Below are 20,598 nucleotides of genomic sequence, written 5' to 3'. Positions count from 1 at the left end.
CCATTCCTTGGGTGCCAGGTAAAAACTAATATCAGAAACAGTTGACCCTGATGAAGTAGGAACTTTACCAATGAAATGTGTAGTGTGTTTTTGCACTTGTCTGTGGGACTTTTCCTAACATTTGCCACGCATTGGCAGAGAGGAACCAGGGAGCTGAGTAACTACATTCCTATACTCAGTTCTGGAGGAAGGGCTGTGTGTGCTCGCCGTGTGACCAGTAGCGGATGCGCGTCACTGGCCCGACTAGGAAGCAGTGTTCCAGATATCAGTCTTTACCTGGCACTCGAGGAATGGTACTATGTGTACCACATGCTTTTTATTCAGCTACACTGAGTAGTTTGGAGTATTTTGGAGCCAATATATTGTTACAATTTACAGAATCACGCTATGGGGCCTGCACTCTCCATTTTTTGTCTTCTAAATTGCGTGGAGGGGTTGGTGTGATCCTGGGAGAGCAGCTTGGAGCTTCCAGTGTTTTTTTATTATTTTCTTTAATTCCAGTTTTCCATGTAATTGGTCCCTTTTTGGTCCGTTTCTTTCCTCCCTTCCTTTCCCACTTTCCTTGTGTTTCTTTGTCTCCTGTCTGTTCATGTTGTTTTTTTTTCTGTGTGTGTCTTCTGTTTCCCCATTTATGTTTTAGGTGTTGTCTGTATTAATTTAGCGCAGTGATAAAAAAAAAAAAAATATATATATATATATCTCTGGGTGGCAATGTTCTTACCACTAAGCTACTCTGCCAGTAACAATACTTATTAACCACATTTTTACCTATGCAGCAAGAAGTAAAAGGAAATATGAGATGAGGTGGGATTTGCTCCTGTTTGATTATTATTGTTGATGTTATCTTGAGCATTTTCCCCTTCACATAACTTAAACTCTGTTTTATTACATGCTGATTCATGCACATTTTTATTCTGAGCAGAAGGATTGTGTGCTATTTCATAATAAATTAAAACTCTTGAAATAAGAATGTAGTCGCTTGTTTGCCTACAGCTGTATTTTTCACATCATCACTTTTTTCGTGTATAATACAGTTAGGGATCAAGATTCTTTATACTTGAATATATAAATCATGGATTTAAATGCGTTTTCCAATCCTATGTTATCTGTGCCTACAGCATACAGTAGCTGGCCGTCTCTAGCAATGAGCTTAAGTCTGAGAATGTTTTTTCAGTGACTCTTTCAGTCACTTATTATTTCATTCTTATCAGGGACCTCCAGGCTCACAAGGACCAAGAGGAGAAAGAGGCCCAAAAGGGAAACCTGTAAGTATGACTCTGAGTAAAATATTTTGATGATCGGTTGTAGTAATTCAAGTGGTTCTGCTCAATTATTGGATCTAATTATAAAGCAAGACAACAGACACAAGTGATAATCATACAGTTTACTATGTCTATGACAGAATTAAAGATACAATGATATTATATTTACTGTAGTGCCGACGATTATTCTAAAACAAACCTGGGGCAATCTCCAAAAAGACCCAGGTACATGCTGGGTACATGCTGCAACATTTCAGACATTTCTGCAGACAGACTAATGGCCCATCGCATTAACAGCAGGGGTCCCTGGCAGTCCCATTCAAACTGAATGGGACTGCCAGGAACCCCTGCTGTGTTAATCCGATGGGCCATTAGCCTCTGCAGAAATGTCACTGAAATGTACCCAGCATGTAAACTGGCTAGTTTAAGGCAAGTTTTAGAATACTCGTTGGCTCGTCTGTATGTATGTAATTATTATCTTAATTATACAGACATGCCTTGCATTACAGCTTAAAATGAGAGTAGTATACAGTATTGACATAGCTTATGATTATATGAGTGCTGCTCGGTTCCTCAGTTCCTCTGTTATTTGGATATAAAGATTTTAGCACTTTAAAAAAAAAAACGTTCTATTTCCTTCTATATTTACTCTACAGATATCAGCTACATGCAGTAACATACAGTAGTAGCATTTATACAATAGCTTCAAATAACTACAACTCATTTGAGTTACAGTATTGACTAACATTGACTCAAAGCAGATGTTTTTTGTGTATATACATATTTAGATACTGTACATTGCAATCCCTGTACTACAATTATTTACAGCAACTTCCATACCAGAAAGCAAATGATCAACAATGACATCATTTTAGTATGCCAGTGGAACGCAAATGCACCTGCTCATCCCCAATTACATAATCGTTAATCATTGGCTCAAAGGCAGGAGGTTGCCGGCTACCATTTTCCCTTCAGTTAGATTAAAATGTTTCAACTAGAGTGTACTATATACTACACATGACAATTGACAAGTCACAATGAATAAGAGTGCCTTATCCAAATGTCTCTAATTACAAATTCTCTCTGGAAATGGTAGGGGTATTTCATGTAGTCTGTGTCATACTCAAGTGCATAAACATATCATAATTCTCAATTTAGAATAGTACCACAGAGGGTCGTTGATGATGATTATAGTGTATAGTGCTAATTCTACTCATTACATAGATTTTTTTTTTCCCCTGCTCAAACACCCCTATTTAATATGTTGTGAAGCTGCTTCTCAGTGGTGGAGGAGAGATCAGCTCCATTGAAATAAATGGGACTCAAATCTTCTCCATCACATGGAATACAATTACTCATCATATATAATATTATTATTATTATTATTGGTCAATGTGTCAGTGCCGGCCCTGAAAGAACACGAGTTCTCCAATATCACAAGGAGAAGGCACACATAGAATTGAACCATACTTTCCCTTTTCATAGACAAGTGCCCTTTCCACTAAAGCACTCCTAGTTCCCTTCCATATCGAGTCATTGGATTTCATACACAAACTGTAATTTATGCTATAGATCATTTTAACACATTTAGTGCTGCAGAGCCAAAGTTGAAAAACAAGTTTATTTTAATAACAAATTATATTAGCACTGTAGAAGTTAACAGACGGTTTTGATTTCTCTATATGATTGCATGTACATTTCTCACCTATTTTATTACGAACCTGACATTTTATTTTTTAGAACAGGGTTACTCAAATATTTTCAAACAGGTCCACTTTCTGTTTTAGGGTCCAGACAACTGAGCCCATTGGCTGTTCACCTTCCTCCAGTCTAAGTAGAGAATGGAATAGGAAAACTGTGCTTTCAGCGCCTTTCTGGTGCCTCCAGAAAGCAGATTTTTTTTCTGATTACAGACACAAGTCCATCAATTGAATAGTCCTGCTCTAGAAAAGTCATCCCAGCAATAATAATAAACATAGTATATTGTACAAATTTTCATTTGCGCTTAATCAACACTGGATGTCAGTGCTGCTTCATAAACATTAGGGAATTTTTATGACCTATTGAAAAAGTCCAAGTTACAAATAGTTTGGATGCAGTCATTCAAATATCTGTTATACTGTACATGTTTATTTTAGGAATAACTTCAGGAATTCTCCAATCAGCAATGGAGAGGTCTTTCATATGACATTTTTCTAGAAAACTTCTAAAACCCCTTTTCTCACAAACTATAAAAAGTCACAAGCAAAGCTCCAACTAATTACATTTTTATTTTTATTGCAATTTTTCTTCATTGTTCTTAAAACAGTACCTATTCTACAATAACGCGACCACTGGGCAATCTTGTTATGCCTTATATGAAGATCCCTTTCCCCAATCTATCATATTACCATCTGGAGACTTCTGCTATTATTTGGCTTTTCAAGTGCAAGTCTAGAAACCTTGTTTGATTATTTCATGATTTGTTAAAAAAAAAAAAATGGAAATACATAGATATGTCCTATTCAAAAATACTTTACCCTTGAATTAAAGAAAAATATTTTGAACATGTTTCAATATAAAGTACTTTGCATCAATTTTAACTGCTTTAGCATGTTGTTTAGTAGCGAGCAGTTAGTGTTTATCTGAAGAGATTAGGTTACAGTTACTGGACACAATAGAATGTACCAGTCTTTCTGTCAAACATTGTGAGTGCAATTCTAAACAAACTGCATCAGATGTATCAAAGAAGCAATCCTGTTGATTTCAATGGTCTTTTTTCATCAATAGAAATAGTGCAGACTGGGGGAAAAACAAACGGCACCACATTTGCCTTGATGCATAACTATGTATCAAACATGAAAACATTGATTAACAAATTACTTGGATTGGGCTGCGTTACAAAGCACATTTTTTGGGAGCTTGAGACATTGGCTCCAGAATGTTGAATATATTAGGGAGTGCTTGATTCATTGCAGCCTGTGATACCATTTAGGTGACCAGCATGAGAGTTCTTCATAGATGAGATGTTATTCTGCAGAGCTTGTATGCTGTAATTTAATTTGAAGAAGAGAATTTACATTTTTGACAGCTCATTACACTATAGTTCCATCTACAGTATGAAGAACTCTTATGCTGCTCCCCTAAAGTTACAACACATCTACAATACGGTTTGTAATTGGCCTAATCTAGAGGCTTTAGCTGACTTTGAACATTTGCACTCTAACCAAATGTTACTCTTTTTTTTTTTAGGGTTTTCGTGGACCTGCTGGTATAGATGGAGAACCTGGTATTCCTGGACAGCCTGGTGAGCCTGGGCCGCCTGGACCTCCATCTCACCCTGGTCAAGTAGGTGAAAGTATAACTTAAACTTTGGTGTGGAGTTAACATGGGCTATGGAACCATCATAAAATATGATATACAGTACAATATACTAATAAAGTAGTACGCGGTGGACGGGGAGTACTGGTAGTTCTCTTAATGTACAGTAGTGGGTAACAATGAGGAAGAAATCATAGATGGGTAAAATAATTTTCCATCACTCAGTAGATTCTCTGTCAAGCCAAAATATACATTTCCTAAAATATTCTCATAATTTCACAATGATCTGTGGAGACATTCAACTGACAAGGACAACACATTTTGGTTGTCACATACTGTAGCCCTTTTTTGGTCATAAATTACGGTAACTAACCATGTTCTGTTCAACCACATTTAGACAATCACCTGTCATTTTCCCTTTCACAGCCATTTTCATCTCAGATGCAAGGAGGCTTTGATGAGAAATCCGGAATTGGGTCACAAATGGGATTGATGCCTGGTTCAGTGGTAAGAAAAATGAAGCATCAACATTGATGGTTCCATTTCTCCCATCTATGACGAAAGAATGAGTGTATGTGATGCTACATGCACTAAAGCCCATATTTGTTATGCAGTGCATTGACATAAAGCAAATTCCAGTGCTGGAAGACACCTTATCATTGAAGTCAATGGACTGTATGGTGTCTTATGGCCCTGGATGGTGCCTCATGGTATAGCACCGCTTGGTACATATGGTAATCTATTTGTATTTATATTTTAAATAGAGGATTAGAGAGCATAAGTGGTGTGCATGGTAGCAGTGTTTTTGTGGGTCTCCATTCTCCGAATATAAGAAGATTTAAATTTTAGACGTATGCAGTTACTCTCCGTATTGGTTTGTGTTTCAGCATGTTCATTGATTGGGGCAAGTGTTCCCAAAGTAAAAGGGATATAGCCAGGATTTCACGTGAGGTAGGGCATTTAGGAATTGGGTGAGGTATCAATTTTTGCCCTCCTGAATATCAAATGCGTGCGGTGGTGGAGTTTGCTGCCCCAGAGTGGAGTATAGAATGACCAGGAGGTGGAGTTTGCTGCCCCAGAGTGGAGTGTAGAATGACCAGGAGGTGGAGTTTGCTGTTGCAGGATGGGATCAGATGAGTGGATGGGGGTTTGCTGACGTGCGCCCCCACCTATGCTGCATGAGCCAACTCTAACCAGGTTTTTTTAAACTGAGGCATTTCTAATTTTTCAGTGGGCCTTGCCCTAGCTATGTCTGTGGTCCAGAGAATGTAAAGCTCAAGAGATATAGCATTTATATACTATACAGCATTTTACTCGTAGACAAACCATCACCATACCTTTATAACAAACTTGTTTACCTTCATAGTGAAACATTGAACAAAATATGTTTTTTATTGTACAGGGTCAAGTTGGACCAAGAGGTCCTCAAGGTATACCAGGCAACCCAGTAAGTAATTATTAATTCAGTTTCATATTTTTATCATCACTATGCAATTGTGTATACAATGTAGAAACATTTTCAATTGTGAGCAACATTTTCAAAACTATTACATATAGAGAAAACGTATTAATGCATCTTTTGATTGTCTGTTTTAATGAAATATCTACATTTTATATTGATAAGCTTTTCCTAAGTACAGTAACTTTTGTTCCAGAACCCATTTTCCAAGAGCAGGTTAAAAAACATTCTATATACTCTGGACCTGAAGAAGGCAGAATAATAATATGTTCTTGTATAGCACTGCTAGTTTTACGTAGCTCTTTAGAGACATTTTTCAGGCACAGGTCCCTGACTTGTGGAGCTTACAATCTATGATTTTTTTGGTGCCTGAGGCACAGGGAGATAAAGTGACTTGCCCAAGGTCACAAGGAGCCGACAACAGGAATTGAACGAGGTTCACCGTGCTGCAAACTCCGTGCCAGTCAGTGTCTTTACTCACTGAGCCCCGCTCCTTCCCTAACAGAATGTTATTTTTGAACACCTGTCAATAGAAAGCAATATGATGCAAATTATGTTGCTACTCAATCATTTTGCTCTTTAGCTTAAAATCTTTATGCATGGTAATATTGGTCGGTTTAAATGCAATTAATGTATTTACACGGCTACAGATTACAAAGTTGTTGTGGTCTACAGTATTTATTTCATATGCTAATAAAAGGCAGGAAACTGGGTAATTTCTAGATACCCAGTACATCACTAATGCATCTAAAAAATAAAACACTGCAAATATACTGTAATACAGTAAGATTTAAAGCAAATGTGAACATGAATCTCAGTTGTACTGTCAGCTTGTGTTAAAAAACTAACAATGGAAAAGCTGTAGTGATCTGGGGAAAGTGGAGCAGGGACTGTGCATATTTGAATTTAATGTTTGAATTATTAATTTGGATTAATTGTTTGTGGATAGGAACCTTTACATTATTGATTTATAATTTTAGCTCTGTGGGTGGTGAAGTGGGAGCCAATGGTTAAGAATTGCAAATTTCAGCAAAAATGTTGCAATCAGGTGAAAGTGTCCTTTTTTGTGAAAACTTTCCGAAAAAGACAAAGTTTGCAACCAAAAATAAATAAATCATCAAACATTAAAATTCACATGACCGTTAATTCAGGTCACCCTTTTATATACAGTAGGGCCCCGCTTTTTGGTTTTCTGCTCATACGGTGGTACCGAGAAGGGGGCCGCCATGTCTGCGCATGCACAGAACGAGGGCTGCCGAGGTCGTGCATACGCAGAACGGGGGGTGCCGGTTCCACTTTCCGGCGATTTTCGCTTTGCGGCGGGGCCTTAGAGCGGGACCCGCCTTATTAGCGGGGTCTGCCTTTACTGTCATTTTTTAGAAAGTCTAAGGAAAATTGGAACATTTGTGGACATTTTGAGCAATGACAGTTATGCTAAAATTAGCAAAAACGATTTCAGTAAATTGCTCAAAATGTAAGAGAAATTTGAAGATATTTGCGCATGTCTAGTTGAGATTTTGGAAAATAAAAGATAATGTGCAGATTTAAAAACGTATACATTGTTTGTCTTTTTAATCATCTCATTGAATTGGCTGTCATCTTAATTTCAGTCTCAAAATTCCATGATTTTGGAGGCTGTCCTCTAGATTGTAGCATAATAAAAATAAAGTGAAAATATCACCTTCAAAAGCACAAGGAAAAGATGTTAAAATAAATAAAGAAGCATGTGGGACTGCTCCATTTATGCTAAATATTACTCCTCGGCTGCCTTTGACACTGTTATGAAGCTTTTTTGTTTGGGTTTTAGAAAAAATTGTTTTTTTATTGACCCAACAACAATTTTTTCAGGGTATCAAAAGCCTTTGTGCAGTCAGACATTAGAAAGTAACATAATCAGCAATTAATGTACACATCATGAATATGAAGAAGATCATCTTTATTGTTATCCTGTGGAATTAAAGCAAATGCATGGAAGGTTTACCGTGTACATAAATGTGCATTTCATTTACTTCTTAGGGTGTTATTAATTAAGCTGCATAGGGTCACTATCGCATGCAAACTCCCATTGACGTCAGGCACTATCACAGCTTAATGGGTAACTCCCTTACTCTTCTATGTTTAAATCCAACATGAGCCATTACTTTTACATCGTAATGTGGCCATTTTACAATCAACTTTGTCAAACATGTTTAGGTAGGAAAAACTCGACATTAAATATATAATGTGGGATCATACAGTATGGGAAATGTATTATGGGATATGGGAATGATGGTCTTGAACTAAAATGTATTCTAATCTAGAATTTATTTTTGTAATCTTCTAGGGAGGTGGGGGTCCCACTGGGCCCAATGGAGAAGTAGGTGAACCAGGATCTATGGTAAGTGCCAGTAAATCAGGACCGGAATTTGAACTATGTCAAGCTAAAGAGGCCCAAAACACGAGAAATAGGTTTATTCTGACCACACGGACATTGAAAATATTAAGATGAAATCATTATACTAGCATTGTTATATACAAAGGTAACTGTAAAGCTAAAATAATAAGTGTTTGCACATCATTCATTTTAATATTAAAGCATTTTCTTTCGTGATTTTTGGAGAGAAAAGTCATTAATGTATCTTCTAATGATAAGCTACAAAGTTTATCACTTTCGATGCACATGATATTTGGAGTTAAATTTGAACAAAAATGTCCATATTTATAGAGACTCTTCTTTTTCCCATATCTTCTTTATTTATCATACGATTTTAAACTTTGAAATGCATACATTTTTTCTATTTTTGAGGCCCCTCATATTGTGAGGCCGTAAGCTGTAGTTTAGTTACTTTATACATAAGTCCAATACAACATTCATACTAATCAGATTGATTACAAACCGCTATAACCACTTGTGATTGCTGATGACCATTCAATTAGTTGCTCTGAGTTATCCATAACTGCTATTTCTGTGTTTTATATAATCACTTATGTATGTTTGCTAAACGACAATATCTGCTAGTGATTTTAACAGCCTTTCACTAGAATGGTTTTGATACACACTAAACGTAATCACTATTTGGTTAATAGAGAGGCAATTTTTTTGTGGGCGGCAATTTTTTTTTAAAACAAATGTGTGTGTGAAAAAGACTTGCCTTTCCATAGCTACCTCCTATAGTGTCGAGACCCAATGTCAAATGACGCCGCAATGTCACATGACAACGCAACGTAAAATGACATCACCACTTCACCTGATGCCACGTTGCCATGATAAAGTGGCGTCACATGACACCGTGATGTCATAACGTCAGTACGCTAGCGCAGAGGGCTGCCCCTGAGCCCACAGGAGGCAGAAATGTAAGTCTGCCACTGCTTTCATCACCGAATGTTTTGGGGACTGGTAACAAAGAGCAATAGAGAAAGTTACTTGATCATCATACAGTATTTTAATTTATACATTTCTGCATTTCCTTGGTATAATTATTTAATTATTTGTACATCAAATAAAATACCAAGCTTTATGAGGAACTTAAATTGAAGTGTGTTCATTTTGACGTTCACTGTATATAAGAGTATATCTTGATGTTAAAATATTTGTATTGCTTGTTTTTGTGTTTAGGGTCCAGTGGGTCCTCGTGGTCCTGAGGGCCCAGGAGGAAAACCTGGTGAAGATGTGAGATATTTATAATTCATTATATGTATTATTGATGTCATAGGAATCTTAAGAAGCACAGGACCATAGGGTGTAATCCCACCAATTCTGTAGGGGCCTTCAATACATTGTAGCGTTCTGAGACTCTAAGGCTGAGTCCCCGCTGGCGCTGAGCGCGCTCATGCTTGGAGAGCTCTCCAAGCATGAGCGCCGGGTGTCCTGGCATTTTAAGCGCGTGTGGTGGGGGGGGGGCGAGGCATTGCGGGTAGATGAGCATGCTAGAAAGTCAGCGCTCAGCGCTAGTGGGGACTCAGCCTAAAACTGAAAGAGCTTCTATTTGTCTAGTGAGTGAACTACAGATGTAGTGAGCTTTATTGTTCCCTCTGGTGGGTTGCGGTGGAATATGCTAGGATATTCTGCCCCATCGCTGCCATTGAATCCTATGGAAACTCCTATGGAAACTCTGTGATATTCTGCGTTATTACTGGATATTTAGGGTTATCTGGGGGAACAATGTCACACACTACATCTGTATCTGTATAGCTATATATTTTTAAGTTTCAGTATAAATGCAAACCTTTTGTAGAGCACAATTTAACAAAATTCATGTGGATGTTTTTAGCTGAGCTTTTGATGATGCGCTCAGGGATTTCCATAGTACATAGGCAGCAGACCACATTAGGCTTTGAAAGCCAAAGTAAGAACTTGTACATTGGCTGTATTTTCCAGCAGAGTCCATGAATCCTGACATAGGAAGCTGTTGTATAGTATGTAACCACAAACTTAATTTTTGATAGTTACAGTAGAGGCAACGTTTATTCTAACATTTGCTGTAAACTAGCCGGGTTACATTCTGGGTATGTGCTGGGTATGTTCTGGGCTAGTTTGAGGCACGTTTAAGGCATTTCTGCATTGACTAATGACCCATAGGATTAACACAGCAGGGATCCCTGGCAGTCCAATTCAGTTTGAATGGGACTGCCAGGGACCCCCGCTGTTAATCTGATAGGCCATTAATCAATGCAGAAATGCTGGGGCTAGTTTAAGGAAAGTTTAAGGCATGTATTCAGAATGTACCTGGGTGTTTCCTGGGTATTTTGGGGAATTGCCACTGTTTTTTGTTAGAATAAGAGTTGCCTCTACTGTATGTACCTGAGTTTTGCTTTGTTTTGCTTTGATAAAGTAAAGCACTGTTTGGGCAATGATTTCCAGCAGGGTCTCATAATGAGTAATATGGAAAATGACAAGTGTTCCCCAATGCCAGCTGAACAGTCAGAAAGTCAACTTGTTTTAATAAGTTCAGTGCAGGTTTTATGGCCTCTACTAGAAATAAGAATGATACATGAGGCTTATCTACAGCATCAAGGTCTCTATGCTACAAAACTGAGCTAAAAAAGAACACCACATTTCTCAGATAAATAAGCTTTGATACATAACCTCCAAAGTATCAACATATGAATGTTTCAGTTGTTTTTATTCTTCTCAAGGCTGCACGGTCCTGTTGCACCACAATTTGAAGGACTTCCATTTTTAAAGCTATGGATAAATGAGAAAGTATAGCCTAATTTTGACACTGATTATCTCTGTTGTTCTGTAATAAGAGGAGGGCATCCTATTTTTCTAGGGTGAAGCAGGAAGAGCAGGACAAACGGGTGAAACGGGTTTCCCAGGATCTGCAGTAAGTTCAACTCAAATTTATGATCAAACATATTAATGGGCAATACGGTGTTGAAAATGTTGGATTTAACTCTAGTTACATAACATTTACTGGTCTCATGTGCAAGATATTGTTTATACGCAACAAGTGTTCATGCTTTTATGCCTCCCAGGCCTTATTAGATGGCATTGGAAAATGTATTGCATTAAAGCCATGCTATTTTAAAGCATTATCTAATAAAGGATCAGCATGGGTGCAAGGCAGATGATAAAATAGGCACATTTCTCCTGAGTTTTGCTAAGTACCAGCGATGTGTGTGTGTGTGTATTTACTCGACTCCTCTCTCGCATTCTTTTCTCATATTGAAAACGTTTCTAAAATCTGTTGCTTTTTCCTCCGCAATATTACAAAGATATACCCCTTCCTCTGCTGCTCGACTGCTAAAACTTTGACTCAGGCCCTCATTCTCTCCCGTCTTGATTACTGTAACCTCCTGCTGTCCGGCCTTCCTGCCTCCCACCTGTCTTCCCTACAATCGATCCTTATCGCTTTGGCCAGAATCACTCTGCTCTTTCCTAAATCTGTCTCAGCGGTTTCCCTTGCTGAAATCCCTCTCCTGGCTTCCTATCAAATCCCATATCATACACTCAATTCTCCTCCTCACTTTTAAAGCTTTACCCTCTTCTGCTCCTCCTTACATCTCAGCCCTAATTTCTCGCTATACACCATCCCTGCTCTTGTGTTCTGTTAAAGGATGTCTTCTCTCTACCCCTTTTGTATCCAAAGCCCTCTCCCGCCTTAAACCCTTCTCACTGACTGCCCCACACCTCTGGAATGCCCTTCCCCTCAATATCCGACTAGCACCCTCTCTATCCACCTTTAAAACCCACCTTAAAGCAACACCTGCTTAAGGAAGCATACGAGTGCTCGATGGCTGATAATTAACACCTCTTACATTAACCTTGGCCCCTTGCAGACGCACTTACCAGAATGCCCTCCTACTGTCTCTGTACGTTCTTCCTAGTAAACAATTAGATTGTAAGCTCTTCGGAGCAGGGACTCCTTTTCCTAAATGTTACTTTTAAGTCTGAAGCACTTCTTCCCTTTGTGTTATGTATATTTAAGTGTTCGTTACAATCATATAAATAATAAGATATAAATATTACTGCTGTGAAGCGCTATGTACATTAATGGTGCTATACAAATAAAGACATACATACATACATGTGTGTGTGTACACATTATTTAGGTTATGATGGGTGAAAAGGTGATTAAAAACCCTCCACCGTATAGCATATACAAATATTACTTGTGACACATTCACATGTCTTAGACAGGTCTGCAACCCTGCTTTTCGCCATTATCACCTGGCATACAGTGCTTCCACTGCAGCAAGGGATTCTGGGAAATTATATGCAAATGAGCACACAGTGCCACCTTTTTTCTTAAAGCCATTATTACATGGCACCCTTAAGCCAATGCTTGCTGTTTTAAACACAGCTTTTAAACATAGCCTGGGATGAGATGCAAAGCCAGTGAACCCACTCAGTCAAGTCTGTGTATACACATACACCCCACACATACACCCCACACATACACCCCACACATACACCCCACACATACACCCCACATACACACACATGCACATACACACACATACACATACACACACATACACATACACACACATACACATACACACACATACACATACACATACACACCACACATACATGCACACATACACATACACAACGCATGCACACATACACATACACAACGCATGCACACATACATGCGCACATACGCACACATGCACACATACACACACACATATGTGTGTGTGTGTGTGTGTGTGTGTGTGTATATATATATACATATACATATACATACACACTATTTAGGAATGCAGGGCCGTCTTCAGAGGGGAAGGGGTGCCGGGCTAACTGTCGACGACATAGTGGCGAAGGGGAGCCTAGCTAGACAAACCTTAAAGTTAGGCCCCGCCATAGTTTGCCGGAATCTATTGGGTTCCTTTCTCTGCCGGACCCATCTCAGCACTGTTCCTCTACCCCACCACTTAAGAAAGTCTCAGCACCTCCCCCCACTGTTCAACAGCCCAGGATACAGGTGTATACACCTGGGCCCAAAGTATGCTGGTGGCAAGCCTGTATTTATGTATATTTAAATAGCATTTCTCCCAAAAAGGTTGGTATTGTAGGTGGTCAAAATATGGAAGCTCACATGAGCAATGTGCAAGGATTAATATATTATGTTCTACAGTGTTACTTAATATTATGTATTTTTATAAGTGGGTTGGCTAGTCTTATCTTGCATGTGTATATAGTGGCCATTATATACATTGACAAGATAGAGTTAATGCCAACTTGGGTACTGTAGATGATAAAAACTGGTGACATTTTTTATGCTGGCTTGATCGATATTGCCAAGTTTCAAACTTTAGTGAATAAGTAATTAGCCGTTAATTTCTCATGTGCTTGCTTATTTACTGTACATGTTTGCTGTGAAATTTACCTCACAAATATTGTGTTAAACATTGAATAACGTGCGTTATTTTAGGCGACATGCCATTAATGAATCCGGTGATAAAAATAACTCCATTTCTCTTCCACATCAGCTCAAATTTCATGCAGAATCGCGTTTAGTGAATCTAGCCCATAGTCCCTAGTGCTTATTAACGCATCATACTGTAACTTATTTGGCTGGACTTGGTTTTTTCCCCCCTCTCTTTTAGTATACCCTAGTTATTAAATGTCTCTGCTATTTTAGGATTATCAGACGTATTGAGAAAGGCCGTTTATGACCTCTGTTATATAATAGTCCGTTAAATCTTTCTTTGAATCTATTTTAGGGAGCAAGAGGATTCCCTGGTGCTCCTGGACTCCCAGGACTTAAAGGACACAGAGTAAGTAAGCATTATCATGTGCATGTTTCTCACGTGTGTGTGTGTTCCTAGTGAAGACGAGGGTGGTATTCAAGCATTTGTATAACCCTAATTGAGTGTTTTGGCCTTATTCAACCCTGCTGATGGATATATTGTATCCTATTATCGAAAGTGACAGAGAAGGTGGAGGGAACGGAGGATATTTGTAAAATCTACTGGCAAGTAGGGTTCAGAAGGCTCTAGGAAAATGCGGAGAAGTAATTAGCCTGTTAATTGCTGCTAAGCAAGTCTCCTAATATTATTTCCACTTCACACACCGTATTTTAAAATTTACCAAATGTATATCCCAGACAACATTTGTGTGTTTTTAATTGCTCTAGAGGAGGAGTGACCAACTCCAGTCTTCCAAGTGCCACTAACAGGTCAGGATTTACGGATATCCCTGCTTCAGCATAGGTGGCTCAATCAGTGGCTTAGTCAATGATTGTGCCACTTGTGCTGAAGCAGGGATATCCTTAAAACCTGACCTCTTGGTGGCCTTTAAGGATTGGAGTTGACCATCCCTGCTCTAGTGATATGGGGGCCATCAATGTGTTGCTGAGCCCTTCACACTGGAAGAGTTAACACTACCAAAGGGGCCTGCAAAGCAGGGGGTTGAAATACTGTCCATTTCTACAAATGACTTGTGCTTGTGTTAAATAAGGATGACCGATAAATGACTTCATCATATCTTTGCAGGGTCACAAAGGATTGGACGGTCCAAAAGGAGAACTCGGAGCAGCTGGATCAAAGGTAATCAATGATGACCATTTTCTATATACTAATATGATGCACAGGAGAACCGTGTGTTTTTTAAATCTGCCATTTACCATATTCTTAATCCAATTGAAACATGACGTAGAAACCTAGATATTTCACTGAGGGAGGATCTTAAGAATTTGAATTATTTGCATTGTAAATGTTATTTTCTACTTTTATGGGTACAGTCCTTTCTTCTGCTTTATAAATCCTTTCCCACGATGTCATGTGACACAGTATTTAACTCTTAAATTCCTCTAGAGACCACATTCATTCAAAAATTTTCTTTAGACTTGAATACTGGTTGTGCATATTTCTTTCCATTATAAATTTGATTTTCATTTCTTTTTATAGGGTGAATCTGGCCCTACAGGTCCCATGGGGTTAAATGGCCCAGGGGTAAGTGCATTTTGTAAACACACATAGCTATGCCTTCTATGGGCCAGATCCGCAAAAGCATGCTAAGCTTTAGCACACCTTTACTCTATTTGAAAGCGAGTAAAGGTGTGCTAAGGTTTAGCACCCTTTTGTAGATAAGGGCCTATGTATCAAGGGAAATAGGGTACAGTTCTGGGGCCAAAAATACTTCACCAAATTGTAAAAGCAAACAAAATGTGTATATTTTGCCATGCAGTATATATACATATATATTTTGTTCTACACATGAGGTCAACATCCCAGTAGCACCTCTTTTGACACAAATATATATGGTTTGGTAGTTTGGGATTATGAGCTTGCGGGGGTTGTGTGTATTTTGCGTTGCTACAGTACATACAGATGTAACAAAAGGGGGTACTGTAGTTGAAAGAAAAGCAATGCCTCTTTAGTTGGTGTACACCCTAAGAGACTTCACACTGATACAAATGATCATGGACAAAGTAATGATGTCTCCTTGCTTTAATATAGTTAAAGTGATTATATATCACAGAGAAACAAGTTAATACGTATATTTTATTAGAAAAATCTTGTCTTTTTTTTTATGGTAAAGATACAGAACATAGTTGGCGTATGTTCTCTTGCGCGCAGGATGGTGTTCCAGAAGATATGTGGAAACAAGAAAAAGAAAACATATTGTATAGTGTAGTATGTTCAGGAAAAAAAACCACAGCTTGCTGATACTCTTTTAAACTCACGTTTTGGTCGTCTTGCGTTTTATGCTTGAACCGCTTTAGAATGCGAAATAATATATTGACTCAGCCAGGTCCTTCCTCTGTTATGTCAGGATCTGCATCTTGGAGAAGGATACAAAAGAGAAAAAAGGCACATGTTGCAGTCTGTTTTCCCTCTAGTGAGGTGTAAATGAAAATACAGATGGGTACTCACATCTAGAGTGTCTTTAGTAATATATTGCATATATCGTTGATGATCTTACTCTGTAAGTAACTATTCTTTGGGAGTTTATCCCTGAATAGAATGCCCTTGTTGGAATGGAATAATGAAGCTGGGTTTGTAATGCTTTAAACATTAAGCAATAGGTATTTAATGATGACAAACAAAGATTAAAACAAAAGTGATGAAATAATTAATAAAAAGTTGCACCAAGTCTCTTGTGGGACAACAACCAGTGATCGTAACTGTGCTGGCGTTGCAAATATGGGACGGCGAGACACTCTGAGTTGGCTCTGCACTTGTTGGCACACAGTGTGTCTCGGCTGGTGTGTGTGGAGCCCTTATTCGATTGATGACATCACCGCTCACAGCCCGTCTCTCTGATCCCACTCCTGCCCTTCTGCTCACAAAAATATTAACCCTACATGTTTCGTGACTGTCCATGGGTCACTTCATCAGGGTCAGGTAATTCATCCAAGATCCTGACATTACAGAGGACCTGGCTGAATCAATATATTATTCCATATTCTACAGTAGTTCAAGCATAAAAATCAAGACGATCAAAGTGTGAGTTTAAACTCTATAGGAGTATCAGCAAACTGTGTTTTTTCTTGAACATACTGTACTGTATTACACTATACTGTGTTTTCTTGGTTTTTCTTGTTTCCACATATCTTCTGGAACACCATCCTGCGCCAAGAGAACTTACGCTAACTTTGTTCTGAATTGGGGTTCCGAGAGAACTCAATTGTTTTAGGCTGCAGGACTTTTTTTCTATCAGAGTCTTTTCTCTGGGCACTTATTATTATAATTGTTTATTTTGCACAATATTGTATATCACATTCACACATACGGAGTATTGTTTAGTGCTAGTGCCTTTTGTATGCCCTTTCTTCTAGGTAAAGATACAGACCCTTTAAACTTATCATATCACTCACAGATTGTCTGCTGCAGGCATCATACAATATAAAGAGATCCCAAATATGAAAGAAAGCCAAGGATCTAATTGGTTCTGAGGCATTACAACAGATAATGAGCAGACTGGTTCAGCCAAGTGGTGCTTATCTACCGTCAAATGTTTGTTTTTATGTTAAATATCCAATATCAAAACTCTTGACATGAATATTGAATATAGTAAATGAACCCATTCACTGGCAGAGGGGCTATATGGCAACGAAGGGTTTACACTTAACCTTTTCACTGCCTGCCCTTAGCAGGAATACCTGCTGCATTAAGTAGCTTGTACAGAAAACAATTAAAGGGAGAATGTGTTTCATCTTTCTGTTTACCTGCTTACCACATACAGTAAATGCTCTTGTGCCGTTCCGGAAATGGAATAAAGGTTTATTATACAGATGTAGCAAGGCTTGCTGTCCTCGGCAACGTGGACAAACAAGCAAAAGTCTGCATGCGCCGGATACACTGCCATGATGGGGTTGCAGGGTGTCCCTGCTTCGGAATGGACCACCTTGCCGCGTTTATCCTGCAGTGCCGCGGTTGCCTGTGGCAGCAGCACTGAAGACAGTTACAGTAGTTTTGCTACATCTGTATGTTGAAACCAGACACAGCACCTACTGTACTTTGTTTTTTATTCACCAACCACTGCATAATTTGGCTTCTCTATTGTAAAGGGACCGAGAGGGATGCCTGGAGAGAGAGGACGGCTTGGACCTCAAGGAACACCTGTAAGTACAATAATGTCTACATGAAGTATCTAAAATCCTACACTATGCATGATAAATAACCGAGTTATAGATAAGGGCAGATAAGGGTAAATGAAGGGAACTAGGTACCAGCACCTTGTTTTTTTTTAATTTATTTTTAATTTTTTAAACTGCATGAAGTGATTATGAACGTAATAGGAATGGGGCTAAAGGACTAACTGGGAAAGGGATGGTTTGTTTTCTATACCACTTTTCTTTTTAGTTTTAATTCTGAATTATTTTTTATAGTGGAGATATACATTATTTTTTATTTTGTTTTCATACAAAAACACAATGGTCCTTATTTATTAAGTGGTGCTCTTCTATAAGGCAGGGGTGGGCAAATTGGGGAGAGGGGGCACGCCCCCAAGGGCACAACATTTTCTGGGTGGGGAGGAGGGAGCGCTTACAGAGGCCCCGCACTCTTCCCCAGAGCATTAAATTGAATGGTGGGGGAGCGCATGCAAGGCCTCTGTAAGTTCCCTTACTGTACCTGGTCTCCAGTCGCTTCTGGCGATGTGCCGCCATGGCAACGTGGGCACACACCAATCGTGATGTCAGAAGACGCCGGAGAACAGGTAAGGTGGGGCGGCGAGCAGGGGGGAGAGCAGGCAGGGGGGCGCAGACTGAAAAGTTTGTGCACCCCTGCTACAAGGCACCTCTCAGAGACGGAAGACATGCTATGTTCCTTTTATATTACTATGGCACCACTTAGTAAATATGGACAATAATTGCTGAATAGCCTCTGTTAATGAAATGATTATTCCATTCTATCACTAATGTAAAATTACTAGTTTAAAAAAAACAAAAACTATAATTTTGCTTTCAAGAGCATGTCAGCCAATATAATTTAGAATCAGTTATGTTTCATCATGTATCAATTGCTAACTCACATTTAGTGTAAGTGAACAGCATAGCTCATTTTAATATCCCTTTTTTTTTTATAGATGTCAATCTTTTAATTTTTTATATACATTAGTTATAAGCAAAAGATTAGATGAAAGATTAAGGGCCATATTGGAATGCAAACAGCAATTGCAAAAGATAATAGTGGTTATTATCTTCAATATGTTACACACATAATCTTCTCAAAAGTGTTTTTGCATATTTTAATGACAGAGATTACACTGGGTTCCAGAGAAGTATTGTTGAATCGTTATCAAAACCAAAGCTTCATTTATTTTTACTAGACTCCTAATTACCTGCGGCCTTCTTTAGAATAATATAACATTGACAGCAATTTGGTTTTATTTCCACGTGCATTGAGAAAGTATTCCAAGATGGCCAAAATCAGTAGTCATTTGTTGGCTGTATCTGTTATTTAAATAACAATATTATTGCATTTGGATTTACCTCCACTTTCCCTGGATTTGACAGCTCTTTTTATAAAAACGTAGATGTAACCCATTTTCATTGAAATGTTTATCTTTTAGGGGGCACGGGGTGCTAATGGACTTGTCGGACAGGCTGGACCACTAGTAGGTCATATTTTACTTTTTTTTCACTGGGTAACATTACTGTACCTCATTTTGAATAGCAAAACTGGGGGGCATCTTCTTACAGGCCCTTGTTTTATATATTGTGAGGCTGCTTCCCAGTGCTGAAGACGATTTCAGTTCCATTCATATAGTAGATCTCTTCTCTGGCATGGGGGAAGCAACTTCACAGCATATTGAGTAGAGCCATACACTAAAAAGCAGTTACATCCCTTAATTTCTATATGAAGAAGGTAGGATAACTTAAATTCTATTGTTGTTTTTAATAGTGATAAGTAATTGGTCAAAACATTTATTTTCTTAAAGAGTTCCTTAACTTCTTTCCACTTGCAAAATTGTTCATCATTAGGAAAGAATAAAAATGTTCATGTGCATGGCTTATAAGTGGCAAAAAAGTGTTGGAAGACGTTATGGATTTGCAAAACCTGATATTATCCATAGTGTTGCAGCTCCAGAATAATACATTAAATTGGAAATATCCCTTTTGTATATTCTAGGAGGACTACTTTCTAGCTTTGCTTATAATATTTTACTTATCAAAAGATTGTGAATGTGTCCAAAAGGGGTACGCTCATTTTCTTCATATCTGTAAATGTTGCCAACGTTACAAAATGGCTCATTGCTTAAAAAGTTTTACCAAGAATTGTCATTGTCGCCAAGCCTTTTTATGGCGCTCCAGGCCGTGAAATAGGACTTTGAAGGAGGGCAAAGCCCCTATTTCAGGGTCTTGACGAGGCAGGAAAATTGATCGCCACTGAAAAAGGGCAAATTTTGCCTGATTCCAAATTTTGGTGCAAATTTTCCACATCTTTACTTCTATCCAGTGGTTGACAAATCACCAAAAAATCTACTCGCCACACAAAAAAATCTACTCGCCACCTAGTACCAGTACCTAGTACCAGTGCTGCTTGGGCCAATATTTACTCGCCCGGGGGTTAAATCCACTCGCCCGGGGCGAGCAAATGTATAGGTTTGTCGAACACTGCTTATATCTATGTTCAATGTGTAATTTACAGATGTACTGTAGCAAGACTTACAGTCTTTGGTGCTGCTGCCATGTG

General features: G+C 38.6%; 1 protein-coding gene across 1 annotated transcript in view; it reads left to right on the top strand.

Annotated features, from left to right (window-relative positions):
* COL5A2 (collagen type V alpha 2 chain) overlaps positions 1 to 20,598 on the top strand; it is a 175,029-nt gene that overhangs the window by 106,388 nt on the left and 48,043 nt on the right. The window contains exons 6-17 of the mRNA XM_075608452.1: positions 1,212 to 1,265; positions 4,494 to 4,589; positions 4,989 to 5,069; positions 5,965 to 6,009; positions 8,345 to 8,398; positions 9,617 to 9,670; positions 11,274 to 11,327; positions 14,179 to 14,232; positions 14,950 to 15,003; positions 15,364 to 15,408; positions 17,970 to 18,023; positions 19,475 to 19,519. Of these exons, the coding sequence (XP_075464567.1) occupies positions 1,212 to 1,265; positions 4,494 to 4,589; positions 4,989 to 5,069; positions 5,965 to 6,009; positions 8,345 to 8,398; positions 9,617 to 9,670; positions 11,274 to 11,327; positions 14,179 to 14,232; positions 14,950 to 15,003; positions 15,364 to 15,408; positions 17,970 to 18,023; positions 19,475 to 19,519 (690 nt within the window). The remainder of the gene's footprint in view (positions 1 to 1,211; positions 1,266 to 4,493; positions 4,590 to 4,988; positions 5,070 to 5,964; positions 6,010 to 8,344; positions 8,399 to 9,616; positions 9,671 to 11,273; positions 11,328 to 14,178; positions 14,233 to 14,949; positions 15,004 to 15,363; positions 15,409 to 17,969; positions 18,024 to 19,474; positions 19,520 to 20,598) is intronic.

Source organism: Ascaphus truei, chromosome 7 (genome assembly GCF_040206685.1).
Source record: "Ascaphus truei isolate aAscTru1 chromosome 7, aAscTru1.hap1, whole genome shotgun sequence".
In the NCBI taxonomy this organism is placed as follows: domain Eukaryota; kingdom Metazoa; phylum Chordata; class Amphibia; order Anura; family Ascaphidae; genus Ascaphus; species Ascaphus truei.
This window is presented reverse-complemented; position numbering and strand designations above follow the sequence as displayed.